The 13,988-nt window shown below is 42.5% G+C and overlaps 1 protein-coding gene across 1 annotated transcript in view; it reads left to right on the top strand.

Annotated features, from left to right (window-relative positions):
- The first annotated feature begins 1,430 nt into the window (after positions 1-1,430).
- LOC130241340 (tyrosine-protein kinase receptor UFO) overlaps positions 1,431-13,988 on the top strand; it is a 35,894-nt gene continuing 23,336 nt past the window's right edge. The window contains exons 1-5 of the mRNA XM_056473049.1: positions 1,431-1,989; positions 9,153-9,360; positions 9,484-9,584; positions 10,031-10,213; positions 13,404-13,484. Coding sequence (XP_056329024.1) covers positions 1,842-1,989; positions 9,153-9,360; positions 9,484-9,584; positions 10,031-10,213; positions 13,404-13,484 — 721 coding nt within the window. The 5' untranslated portion in view covers positions 1,431-1,841. The remainder of the gene's footprint in view (positions 1,990-9,152; positions 9,361-9,483; positions 9,585-10,030; positions 10,214-13,403; positions 13,485-13,988) is intronic.

Here is a 13,988-nt window from a genome sequence, read left to right as displayed (position 1 = left end):
ATAAATGTATATGCATATATATATATATATATATATAAAGCAAAAAGCAACACACACACACACACACAGCAGAGGAGGATATATATGACTATAACTGTACGATACACAAGAACTGTAAGGATAAGCAGATCTGTAAAATGGTTCTGGATGTATTCTTCAGTTCAGACCTCAGCTGTGGCCTTGCAGACGTAGAGAAACCACAGATCAGCATTCACTTTATTACATTGCAAAGCTCATGTTAGCTCCTAAAGTCTTAAACTGACTGAAGCGTGTGTGTAGGTCTGAAAATCCTTTTAAACAGCTCTTCATTTTCCTATATGTCCAGGTAAAAATACTCAATCAGACAAAAGCTAATCCATCTCAAATACATGTTTAGCAAAAGTTTAATTCATTAACTTTATTTAAGAGTCAAACTTTATTTTTCCGATATGGTTCAACTATCTTGGTTAAATCCTTTCGATATTATCAGTCATTGGACAATGTCCTGGACAGACTGTTGTGAATATATTTCGTTTATTATAGTTGTAAACAGGTAAAACAGTATATGGACATGACTAGAGTTTGTTTGTTTTGACACGTTATTTAAAATATGTGGCTAAGAAATAACTAATAACTCAATCTGAATGAAAACTCTTTTCCACTGGCCATCAGAGAAACCCTTAGTGTTTAGCTCCACATACATCTGAGAGGTCATGGATTAGACCTGTGAGACCTGCAGAAACCCTGCACAGCTCTTAAATCTAACACAGTCTATATTTACAATTAATATCAAACAAAAAAACGATTGTTTTACAATATAGTTATTTTTTAACTATTTAATATGTGATTCTGACCATCTTATGATGTTTTTGTACACTGAAAAAAACACCTCATTGCATCAACATAAATAGATGACTTCAACTTCTTACATCTAAAAGAATAAAGTCTTTCCAACAGATTTATTACTGAAAACTGTGATAAATTAAGTGGAAACTAATTAATTCATGTAGTTGTAGCTGAAATAATGTGCTTATATTTATATAAACATATCATTTTATATTTATATTTAACTTTTTACAGTGTGGTGTAGTCTAACAGAGTTACAGATGAACCTTCCCTATGTAGGAGCAGTAAAGTCATTAATACTGCCATTAACATTCATATGAAAGATTCTGGAAGTCACAGATCAAGATTAAAAACACTCTGATACGGTTTATAATCTGCAGTGATTCATAATCGGTGTGTAGTTTAACGCAGTGTACTGTAGTTTAGTTAAACTGGGTTTGGATTAGTGTGTAGTGTAGTTTAGATTAATTCAGTGTAGTTTTGTTCCGTTTGGTTTAGTTCAGTGTGTAGTGTGGTGTAGTTCAGTTTAGATTAGTGTGTAGTGTAGTGAGGGAGTAGGTGAGGCGGTGTGTGTGTGCGTATGTGTATTGGAGCAGCAGGAGGAGGAGGAGGATGGACTGCAGGAATGTGAGTGTGTGTTTGTGTGTGTGAAGGGGAAGAAAGCAGTCCTGATGGGACAGAGCCGTTTTGGAGGCAAAAGGAAACTCTGACACACAAATCCGCGCCGCGTTTCCAAAAATAACACACACCCTGGCTGGAAAACCGAGCCGAAGCGCATTTGTGCTCGCGTTTGCTCTCCGACAGCCCAAACTCACTTTCAGGAGGACTAAAAGTTTTTGAGCTGGGGAAAGAAGCGCTACAGAGAGTGTCTGGACGCGGACTCCCACAGATGCGGGACTGAGGACTTACAGAGGGGGTTTCTTCTGCTTCTTAACTGTTTCTGAACGAACTTTATCACCGAGGAGGGGCTGATCTGGCAGCACAGTCTGAGCTCTCACGGGCTGTGGAGATATGCGATGATTATGAAGAAGATGATGATGAAGATGCAGAGCCACGGTGGCCCCGCGCCTCTGAGCGGCTGCTGTGCCCGCTGGAGAGTGCGCTGCTCCGGGCTCTGCGCGCTGCTGATCGCCGCCGTTCTGCGCTGCTGCTCCGCGGACTCGGGTAACAGCAGAACACACACACACACACACACACACACACACACCTGTACACTCCTGGACACTCCTGGATATCACTGCACTTCCTTAAAAAAATCCTCGAGCACTTACATTTACTTTATAATTGAAATAGAGTCGATCATTCACACCTTACATCTAAAGTATTTCAAGGAGAGAGAAAAAACTTTGAAATGATAAACAATAGACAAGTTGATAAAATGTAGATTATGATGTGTTTTAGTAACTCATCCTTTAGTAAAATAAAAAAGCATTAAAACAATACTAGAAAGCTACACAAAACTGAATTATCCGTCGTCATTTACTCTCCCTTCACTTCTTCACAACCTGTTTGAGTTTGTTTGCTGGAAAACTGCAACCAGACTTCCATAGCATTAGTTTTTCTACTGTTCCTACTGTGGAAATCAGTGGTTACCAGTCTTTAACATTCTTCAAAATATCTTCTTTTTATGTTAAAAAAGAAAAAACGTTATAAAAGTTTGGAACCACTCAAGGGTTAGGAAATCATGAGTAAACTTTAATTTTGGCCTGAACTGTTCATATATATATATTATATTATATTATATTATATTGTATATATTATGATTAACTGTAATAGATAGTGTACTTTAGCGTTTACTACAGTAAACTGTAGTGTATTGTATACCATATACACTAAAACTACAATATTGGCTCATTTGTTTATATAGTTGAAGTCAGAATTATTAAATCCTCTTTGATTTTTTTTTTCTTTTTTATAAATCTCCCAAGTGCTGTTAAACAGATTCAGGAGTTTCTCACAGTATTTCCTCTAATATTTGTTCTTCTGGAGAAAGTCTTATTTGTTTTATTTCAGCTAGAATAAAAGCAGTTTTTAATAGTTTTAAACCCATTTTAAGGTCAATATTATTAGCTCCTTCAGCAATATTAGTGTTGGATTGTCTCCAGAATAAACCACTGTTATACAATGACTTGCCTAATTACCCTAACTTTACCCTAATTACCCTAGTTAAGCCTGTAAATGTGACTTTAAGCTGAATACTAGTGTCTTGAAGAATATCTAATATTATGTGCTGTCATCATGGTGAAGAGAAAAGACATCAGTTATTAGAGATGAGTTATTAACACTGTTATGATTAGAGATGTGCTGGAGAAATCTGCTCTCTGTTAAACAGAAACTGGGGGAAAATTAAACAGGGGGTTAATAATTCTGACTTCAACTGTATTACTGTAGTAGTTGTGTTACAATAGTGACTGCAGCATCACCACAGCAGATTAATTCAGGTACTTCACTATTAAATGGCTGAAGAACACTCCAGTCTCTGCGGTACTTTACTGTAGTATTCTTTGATATGATTATGCTGTGTGAAATTATATTCTCGTGATTCAGAATATGGATAAAGCAGAGCTCAGAAAGGCTTTGGGACTGAAAACTCTTCCAGGTAACTGTGAAGCGAGTCAGGACACTTCCTAATAACATGGTGAACACAGATCGCTCTCGCCTATTCCACTTCTGTTACTCTCACTGTTATTATTTACACGACCACAACATTGCATGACCTTAGCAACCCACCAGAACGCCATAGCAACCACACAGCATTACAGCAACAGCTTTTGCATCTTCTTCAGCATTCTCTGTCCTTCGGGAGATGTGTGTGTGTGTGTGTGTGTGTGTGTGTGTGTGTGTGTGTGTGTGTGTGTGTGTGTGTGTGTGTGTGTGTGTGCGAGCGTGCGTGCGTGCGTGCGTGTGTGTGTGTGTGTGTGTGTGTGTGTGTGTGTGTGCTGAGGACACATTCTGAGACATGACGTGGTTTATTTTTTAATGTAAGTCTTTATCAAAGTCTCATATCAAAGCGTGCAGACTGTGCAGATGGGCAGCCTAAACACAGTAACGTGGGGCCGATATAAGGGAGAGAGAGTGTGTGTGTCTGTGTGTGTGTGTGAGGGGCCATGAAGGAGAAAGTCAGGGCCAGGGGGACGAATGAGGGAGAAAACACCACAGGAAGGAGGAGCTGAGACTGGCGGAGACTAAAACATTGGGCCATGTGTGTGTGTGTGTGTGTGTGTGTTAGACTGGGCTGGTAAAGTTTAGAGACTATCATGGTTGACTTTGACAGGAGTCTGAGAAACAGCATTAAACAGCCTCTGACTCCATCTGAGAGTCCAACACGAGCTGAATACTCTGGTTCTGGTTCTGGAGTAACAGTATTCTGCTTGTTTAAAGGAGAAACTCTTCATCTGACTCTTTATTTCTGAACACAAGACTGTATTTTCACTAGTCTGGGAAATGCTGACTGGTTTATGAAGTTCAGGATATTTTGAGTAGGATCAACACACACACACACACACACACACACACTCTGAGTAAGACTCGCTTGTTTTACAGTGTGGTGATCATTAATTCTCTGTGAGCTGTTGATGGAGTGTGTTGAGGCAGGAGTGCTGTAGTTAATAGTGGACTTGTGTGTTCTCTAAGCTGGAGATGTTTATATTATCTATCGCAGCTCAAATCCACTACAGTTATATACAGGAACAGACTCTCCACGACTGGAGGATTTAATGTCCTGCTTTAAACATCAGCCTGCGAGTGTAGTGTGTGTGACTGTGTGTGTTCTCTGTGTGAAGTCGGCCTGTGTTTGTGTATCTCTGCACCTGAGGAGACGCTCTGAGAAATGTTCTGTATCTGTGAGCTGTAGTGTGTGTGTGTGAGTCGGTGTTTCTGCATGTTTGTGGAGCGGATGAGGGATGGCAGGTCAGACCAGCTCATTCGGGGTCAAAGGTTAAGGGTTGGATCAGCCAATGACAGCTCTGAGAAAACCCAAAACTCGGCTGTATCTGACATCACCCCTATAGTCTTAATAGTGCACTAGTTGAGGGAGCAGCCATTTGCAGTGTTGTCCAGGACCATAGTGGACACTCTAAAGAGCACTCAATCAATCCCACAATGCACTGCAATACTGAGTCTGTTACAAGCGACTCAAAATTGTAAGATTGGAGAGACAATATGGGCCAGGTCAACTGCAAAGAGAAATGATTTATTAACACAAAAGCATAATTAACAAAAGCAATCAAAGTCAGCAGAAATGGAAGCCAGTGTAGGGAAAAGCGTGTGCATGGTAGTGAACTGAGCTCATGATCCAAAGCAAACTAAAATAATGAAAAGCATCGGCTAACCGAGCTGTCTTCTCATGTCAAACATTGGACTCTTTATAGGCACCACATAATGGGTCTCAGGTGAGATGACCAACCCACAAATCTGTAATCATGCAGACCCTGCAAATCACAAAACAGTCCCACAACAAACAGGTTCCACATGGGACCGAACAGTCTACCACCCACGCACACTCAACAGAGGGAAAATACCCACAATGCACTGTGAGAGTTTGTGCACAGAATGAATCCACACCTGTACACTAGGTGGCATCTAAAGCACAATCCTATCTGTGAACAGTGTAAAATAAAATAATATTAATATTAAAGTAGTGTTTGTTTAGATGACAGATGTCAGACGGGTTTGTTTCATTACTAACAGACAGAGTGTTGAACAACTCTCACAACGTCTGAGCAAGAAGATGGAGATATGATCCATCTGAGGGATTCATCAAACAGAAGAACACAAACACATCTCCTCTGGTCTGGACTACACCTTACTGGAGAAACCTGATATTGCCATATCTCTGTCATATACGCTGTGATATGAACACAGTTTCACCAGATGGCTTCAATCTTTAAACTTGGTCTTGCTGCTCATTTTGGCCAGGCCACTCCTGTGAAATAGAAAAGTACTCTATTTAACATTCTAACAGTGTTCAGGTACACACAACCAATAATCACAACGCAAATAAAGCTTTTCCAAAAACCTAAACTTAAATCCAGAAGCATCTAGAGAAGCACAAATACTGTGTTGTGTTCAGAAACAATGAGCCAAAATGAAGATTTCCCCAAATCAAGCAGAATACTCTGACAATGGGGAAGAGGAATACTCTAGCTTTTAATCAGGAAGATCATAATATTCTTGTAAAATAATGTAAAATAATTAAATTGGGTTAATCGTTGTTACACCTCCAAAAGCCATAAACTCTTGTGCCCAAACTCTCCTAAAATGCTCTGTAAAACAGACCTATTATGGTCAAACTCGACACTGCGGATGCTGTGATGTGACTCTTGTAGATGTTTATTTATTATTTTATTAATTCAGCACCAAAACACAAGCTGGTCTGTTAGAACATTGATATAAATAAAATGACAGTGAAATGTTCACAGTTTCAGAGTAGACTATATTAGACTAAATCATTTTCTGTTAATCCACAATGCGCCGTCAGTTTCACTTTTATTCATTTAATCAACTACTCTGACCATGATGAGCCAGACTTTACAAACTATTCACAGCACTGAAAGTATTCACCCCAGAGGAATAAACTCAGTCAGAGAGATGAGAGAACAGAAACTCATTGTGGGAATAATCTTATGGAGCGGCGTATGTCACGTCTGCGCAGCCGGTGTGTGAATGAAGCACTTGATGCATCACTGAGACAGCGCGCAGCCCTCCGGTATCTGCGGACACTTCCAAAACTGAGCAGCACAAAGAGAAGAAAACAGTGCGTTGAGGATCTGTCCAGTGTATTATTGAGCCTTTTCTCATTTATAGTTTCAGGTAGACCCACTGTGTGTGTGAAGAGCAGGTAATAACCCTCTCTACTGCAGTGTCGTGATTGTGATCTGATCTAACCCACACAGCACAACATGATTTAGAAACAGCAGTGAACAAATAGTGTTGGAGAGAGAGTTTCGAGTTGTCATGAACGCCACACACAGTTTAAATTGTGAATGAATGGAGAATGATTGACAGATGCAGCGGCGGGAAGTGCTGAACTGAACATGAGTTTAAACATGTGAATATTCATCTGTGCTTCACATTAAACTATAGAATGGCTTCAGAACATTTGGGATATAGTAGGCCTACATGATAGACCCTATAATGAGCTACCTTCATAGCTTTTGTTGGTTTATAAACACAGAATATAGTGCACACGCAAGATCGGATTTGGATCGGTACCAGCTGGCCGATACCTGATCCAATGAAAATATGTGGTATCGAACCGCTATCTGATCCAAATATCGGGATCAGTGCATCCCTAAGACCAAGTTTACAGGACAAATGACACATTAAAAACACCTAAAACCATTACACATCATAGATTCCTCCTCCATTTACTGAGTGATCTACTTCAGCCAAGGACACCGTTTTTGTAATTTCGATTTCGAGAGCTTACGGCAGTGGTGGGCAGAGCGAGGCTTCATGTAACACTAAAGGAGTGGAAGCAAATGTGTCGAAGCTTCGAAACGTTTTGAATCTCGTCTCTACAGTGACACCCAGTGGTCATTTTTATGTATTGCTCTGGAACAGCTTCAGCAAAGAAAAATTGAGGATAGAGTTTTTTTCGACCCTGTCAATCAAATGCAGATTCACCAGGTCTCGAAACGTCCAATGATCAATGCTTTAAATCGCTTTAGTCACATGATCTGGGTGTTTCGGATCATGCTTCGCTGCAGTGTTTCAAAATACTTGCACTTCGGGATCTCAACACTGTGTGGAAATGTCAGTTTTACGCCAGCCGTTCCTTTTTTATGATGAGCTGAGACATACCATTACAAGAAACACCGGCATATAATTGGTTTGACAGCATAGATGTTGCACATTCTCAGATCATACGTGAATAGTAGGGAACCCAACGGACATGTTTCAAGGGGACCCAAAAATGTGACGGACCTGGCTGGGATTTGTTTATTGTGCTGTGACTAATGTTTTTTTGTTCATTTTAACATCCTAATCACACCATTCCTTTGGCTTTTGTACATTATTTGCCTAAATAGTCATAACCTGAATAGTTATGTCCGTCACGTTTTTTGGTCCCCTTGAAACATTTCTGTTGTGTTCTGTGCTATGTGCATGTGTTGTGAGAATTTGCTGTGTGTTTGTTGTGAAACTGATAAACATCTTTTCTTAATTTGCTGGTGTTTTTTGTAATTGTATGTGTTTTCTTAGATTGCAGAATGTTACACTCTGATTGGGCATTGGGAAAAGTTGCGTCCCCTGAAGCTCCACAGGCTAATGCTGGATTATACGCTCTGCTGTCTCTCGGAGCTGTTATCAGGCTGGAATGTGAAGCATTTCTGTTCTCCAGCAGATGGAAACACTGCAGAGGGAACCAGTGTGCATATTAGTGTGTGTGACAGAGCTGATTTACACTCTTCACATCTGAAAACACACGAGTGTTGGGTGTGTGTCAATACGTCCTCTACACACTCCGTTCTGCACCTACAGTGGGTTTGAGCAGAGGTTTATCTGGAGCTGAGCATCTCTCTGACACACACACACAAATCCCTTAAATGGCAGAAGTGGAGGAGGAAAACACAGGCTCTAATGGCGTGATTCATCTTGGTACGGCTCACTTTGGGGGATTTTTCCACTGTGTACAGGACCAAGGGTTCAGTTCCTAGTGAGCCGTACCATTATGAAAGTTTGAATCTAGCACACAAGCTGGAAAACCTACTGAGCTTACATAGAGTTTGTGTCTAGTGTCTAGTCCAAATATCTAAAAACTCTTAAATCAAGAAGAATTTTCTAGACAAGCAAAAATATAGTCTTGTTTTCAGAAATAATGAGTCAAAATGAAGAGGGTTTCTCTTTTAAACAAGCAGAATACTAAACAAGCAGAGAATGCCTTCACCTTTGACATAAGATTATTTTACTTACCCTGTTGGCAGATTATTTCTGCACATGTGTAATAGTGTGCAGTGCTATAGTGTGTGTGTGTGTGTGTGTGTGTGTGTGTGTGTGTTAGTGTTGTATATTACACTACAGAAACCTTGTCATAAACTGCAGCACATATACTGCTATTCTACACACTCATTTCTCTATTATTTCTTATACATTATATTATTTTAAACTACTCAAATGTGAATAAAAGTCACTTTGTTAAACTGTAGAGTTGAATATTCTCAGCACCAAAAGTGGACAGAGCAGAGATCAACATCCCATAATGCAATTCACCAGCACAGATAAACAGAAAGCACACTAAATAAGGGAACGGTTCATTAGCAGATATAGTTTACAGTGTTGATCAGATCTGTATTAACTGTGACTGCTGTGTGTCTGTGTTTGTGCAGATCTGCGTTTTGTGGAGAGTCCGGGTAACGTGACCTCGTCTCTGGGGAAGCCGGTGTCTCTGCAGTGTGTCCTGCAGGTGTTCGGGCTGGATGAGGAGCCGCTGGACCTGCTGTGGTTGCGGGACGGCCGGACACTGGAGTTCGCCGACACCAACCAGATTCAGATGCTGGAAGAGGACTACAGCTGGACCGTCATCAGCAAACTCACGTACGTAACACTGACTTGATTGGTGCATTGATTGATTGATTGATTGATTGATTGATTGATTGATTGATTGATTGATTGATTGATTTATTGATTTATTGATTGATATCCATGCTCTGCTTCCAGCATCGAGGAGGTGCAACTCTTGGACATGGGTGCCTATAAGTGTGCGCATTACTCGGGTCAAGATGTGACCTATTCTGCTGAGGGATATATCCAACTAGAAGGTTTGATTCTCTTTCAGTCTGTCGTCAATAGTGTTCTCTTTGAATCCACTTTGAGATGAAACTCCTGATTCTGTTTGGAGTCTGGCCTAACCTAACACTACATATGTTTCCATCCTCCTATGTTTATGTGCATTTTAGAATATTGAATTAAAAACCACCAAGATGTGCATCATTTTAAAACATTGTGCATAAAAACATCCACAAAACTGAGTAGGGTAAACCTTATCCTATAAAAAAGTGCAGAACCTATGATGTAAGAAATATCAGTAATAGCAGGAAGTGATGCTTTTGTTCTCTTTTGTTTCTGATTGGTTAAAAACGTTGACTTATTAATGATTTAAGTGATATAAAGTTTATCTTGGATGGAAACAGTGCTATAGCAACACTAAGCGTCTGGCACTCTTGCTGAATGCTGTATTGATGTACTGTGGCTCTGTGTGGGTCAGGTCTTCCTCATTTCTCCGTGGAGCCTCAGCATCGGTCTGTGGTGGCGAATGAGGCGCTGAGTCTGCGATGTGAGGCTCACGGTCCCCCAGAGCCGGTACGGGTCATCTGGCTGCAGGACGGGGCTCCGCTGAATGAACTGGACGACCCCATGGCCCTGTCGCCCTCCACACTCAACATCTCAGGTACAGACTCCCAACACCTGCAATTTACATCAGTCTGCTGCTGAACTCTATTGACATTGGTCTGTGCTGGTGATGATGTAATGAGTGAGTGTGACCCCCAACTCACCCCTCTCTCTCGAACTTCACTTCCTGTCAAAACTGCCCCCCAGCTAGAGATATTCGGGATTACCTCCACACAGTTTGGGGTTTGGAGCTGAACTTCTTAAGAACAGCTGGAATTTCTTTTACGTTGAGGGGGTCTCCTCTCTATGCGTTCAGATTGGGATAGGTCTCTCTCTGTTGTTTATGCGTATGGGCCAAACACCAGTGCAGAGGACCTATACTTATTGGAGTGGTTGGCAGGGTGCTGGAAGATGCTCTGACTGGGAAATGTGTTGCTCTATTGGGGGACTCCAAAGCCCATGTGTGTAATGACAGTGATACCTGGAGAGGCTTGACTAGGAGGAACCATGGCAATCCATGAACGCGAGGGTGGACACCAGAAGTAAGGGATCCTGTTAAGTTGAAGAAGGAGTCCAACTAATTAGGGTTAGGGTTAGGGTTAGGGGTTAGGGTTAGGGTTCATCCTCGGATTCAGGAGGAACGATCCAGATTTCGCCCAGGCCATGGAACATTGGACCAGCTCTATACCCTTACTAGGGTGCTGGAGGCTTCATGGGAGTATGCCCAACCAACCTACATGTGTTTGTGAACCCACGTGTTGACGGCAGGAAGTCAGGAACTCCAGCTGGGCTGCTCTTCGTCACCGGTTCTGTTTTTTATTTTTTTGGACAGAACTTCTAGGTGCAGTCTGCTAGTCCCCCGCTGTCCCCAAGACATGATCCTGGATAAACAGCAGACAACAGATTGATGCGAGTTTAGTTATGGTTATGCCTGGCATCTACACTACACCAGCATCTTTGACCCTTGACAAGCAACACTTTGGAAACTCTGAAGACCCTGTTTTAGTTTGGAAATGCTGGAGCTCTGTTTCTGTATAGTCAGACTGAAACAGACTTTCAGCTATCCAAAATCACTCTCTGATTGGTCTTCAGGAATATTGCCTATAGGTTCCTGATTGGTCAAGCCCCGATCATATGATCATTACACAATCGGCAGAGGACAAGAATGAGTGGCTACAAAATCTGAGCATGCCCAGTGAGTGGGAATGACCACACATTTCACTATGTAGTCCACTCAGCTGCCATACACTATATAGGGATTAGTGAATGAGTGAACAAGTTGAATGAGTGAATGAGTGGACACAGCTGATATCTGCAGAACTCCCATCAGCACTGTTACGTGTTCTCGAATGGGTTAAATGTGCTGCTGCATGGACCTGCTCCTGTAGTCAGAGTTTTCTGGGAGACGGGTCACACGCAGAGGGACAGACTCTGTGGAGCAGGCCGACTGTCTGGCAGTTTTCCAGACAGGAATCATCCTTTGAGATGCTGGCCTTTGCTTTCTGGTGAAAGAGCAGCAGGAGATGAGAGGAAAGCCGGACGGGAAGAAAAAGAAGAGGAAAAATGCAGAGAGGAGGAGAAAGAGAAGGAGGAGGACTTTGAAAAGCAGCCACATTCAGCCTGTGTTGTTGATCCAGCTGTACTGAGAGAGAGAGAGAGAGAGAGAGAGAGAGAGAGGGAGAGAGAGAGAGAGAGAGAGAGAGAGGAGAGGGAGAGGGAGAGGGAGGCTTTGACTCATGCTGCAGAACTGACCATTAGTGGTGTATTCACAGCTCAGGAATGAGGCGCTTCTGCTTTACACACACATTCACTGACTCACACACACACACACACACACACACACACACACATTCAGGAACTCAAACAACAGCTCTTTCCGTTCATAACCTTCATTCTGTCTCCACAACACTTCATTGAGCTGCTTGCTGCATTGCTCACGGTTACACTCAGAGCTTTCACCAACTATATCACTGTCAGTTTGAGGAGAGCTGTGCTGTTACACCTCCATGCATCTAGACTGAATCCTATCTAGTGGATTATAAGTGGAAAAGCACAAACCAGCATCTAGAAGATGAGTGAAAACACAGACACACACACACACACACACACACACACACACACACACAGCCGGTTCCTACACTGCCTCATGATGGAGATCAGGCTCTTCAGCAGGGTAGACTCGAGCTGTATCTCCTCTGTATTGTGGGAAAGTGTGTTGTCTTACAGTGACCTTCCGTCAGTGTTGTGTTGTATAGCAGAAGTGTGTTTGATTGAGAAATTCATGCCTTTAGATAAGCTCTGGGTTATCTGGAACATGTGCTGATGAAGACAGAAGAGGGTTTAGGGAAGGAAACGGAGTGAACCGAAACTGCTCGTGCTGACTAACATGTGTACTAACATGCACACACAGACACACACACACACACATAGAAACACAAACACACACAGAAACACACAATCACTGTCTGACTCACACACAGACACATACAGACCCCCCCCCCCCCCCCACACACACACAGTGGTGTCCATCAGAATGTGCTCTGCTGACCCCTGATGCTGAACTCCTGTGGTCTCTCCTCAATGCACTGCCAGTGTTCCTCAGTGACACACACCACACAGGCCTTATTTTCCCTGAATGTGTGAAGAATGCAGGGAGAGAAGAAAGCCTTCATTGGACATGCCTGTGTGAATGTCAGCGTGTGTGTGTGTGTGTGTGTGTGTGTGTGTGTGTGTGTGTGTGTGTGTGTGTGTGTGTGTGTGTGTGTGTGTGTGTGTGTGTGTTCACTTCTCAGTGTGTTTTAATGAAAGCAGAACTGGCTATTTTCAAATCAGCTCTTTTTAGTTCTTCACTTCTTCATGCCCGTTCTCAAACACAACACAGCACAACACAGCACAGCACAACACAGCACAACACAACACAACACAGCCCAGCACAGCACAACACAGCACAACACAACACAGCACAGCACAGCACAGCACAGCACAACACAGCACAGCACAGCACAACACAGCACAACACAGCACAGCACAGCACAGCACAGCACAGCACAGCACAGCACAGCACAGCACAGCCCAGCACAGCACAGCACAGCCCAGCACAGCACAGCACAGCACAGCCCAGCCCAGCACAGCACAGCACAGCACAGCACAGCCCAGCACAGCACAGCACAGCACAGCACAGCACAGCACTATATTTGATCATTTTCTTGATGTGTTTTCCTCAAGCGTGGTGTTTTTCTCCTGGACAGGTCTGAATAAAACCAGCTCGTTCTCCTGTGAGGCGCACAATCGTAAAGGTGTGGCGTCGTCTGGCACAGGTGTGGTGACGGGTGAGTGTGACGTTTTACCCCTGTGTTTTCTGATATTATCGTGTGTTTCAGAGACTGTTATTGTGTTCATATGTGTTTCTAGTGAGCAGTTGTGTTAGGTTCCATCGAGACTCCATTTAAATTGTGTTTTAGTTACTGTAGTGGCTTCTTCCCTCCTGCCCTCCCTCATGAAGCTAATGCAGAATGGCTGAAACTGCAGTTCATGAACTGGCCACTGGGGGCCGGCTACAACATGGAGCAAATCCTCAGAGACTCCCATGTTAAACTGACCAACTTTACAGCAGCAAAGAAGGTGTTTACAGTCTGGTACAAACAGTAGTGTTGGTGTGTATAGCTGATAATACCCTTCATGACAACTGTGAGGAGGTGAAAGTCTTTATAACTCGTCCAAACACCAGTGTGGATGTGGATCATTTTTGTTCTGAAGTGCGCTTTAAACTAATATTCATCAGTGTAAACGAGGCCTCTACATCAGTTTGTAACACTCACACTACTGAATGACTG

The sequence above is a fragment of the Danio aesculapii genome, chromosome 15 (genome assembly GCF_903798145.1).
Source record: "Danio aesculapii chromosome 15, fDanAes4.1, whole genome shotgun sequence".
NCBI classification, from domain to species: Eukaryota; Metazoa; Chordata; class Actinopteri; order Cypriniformes; family Danionidae; genus Danio; species Danio aesculapii.
This window is presented reverse-complemented; position numbering and strand designations above follow the sequence as displayed.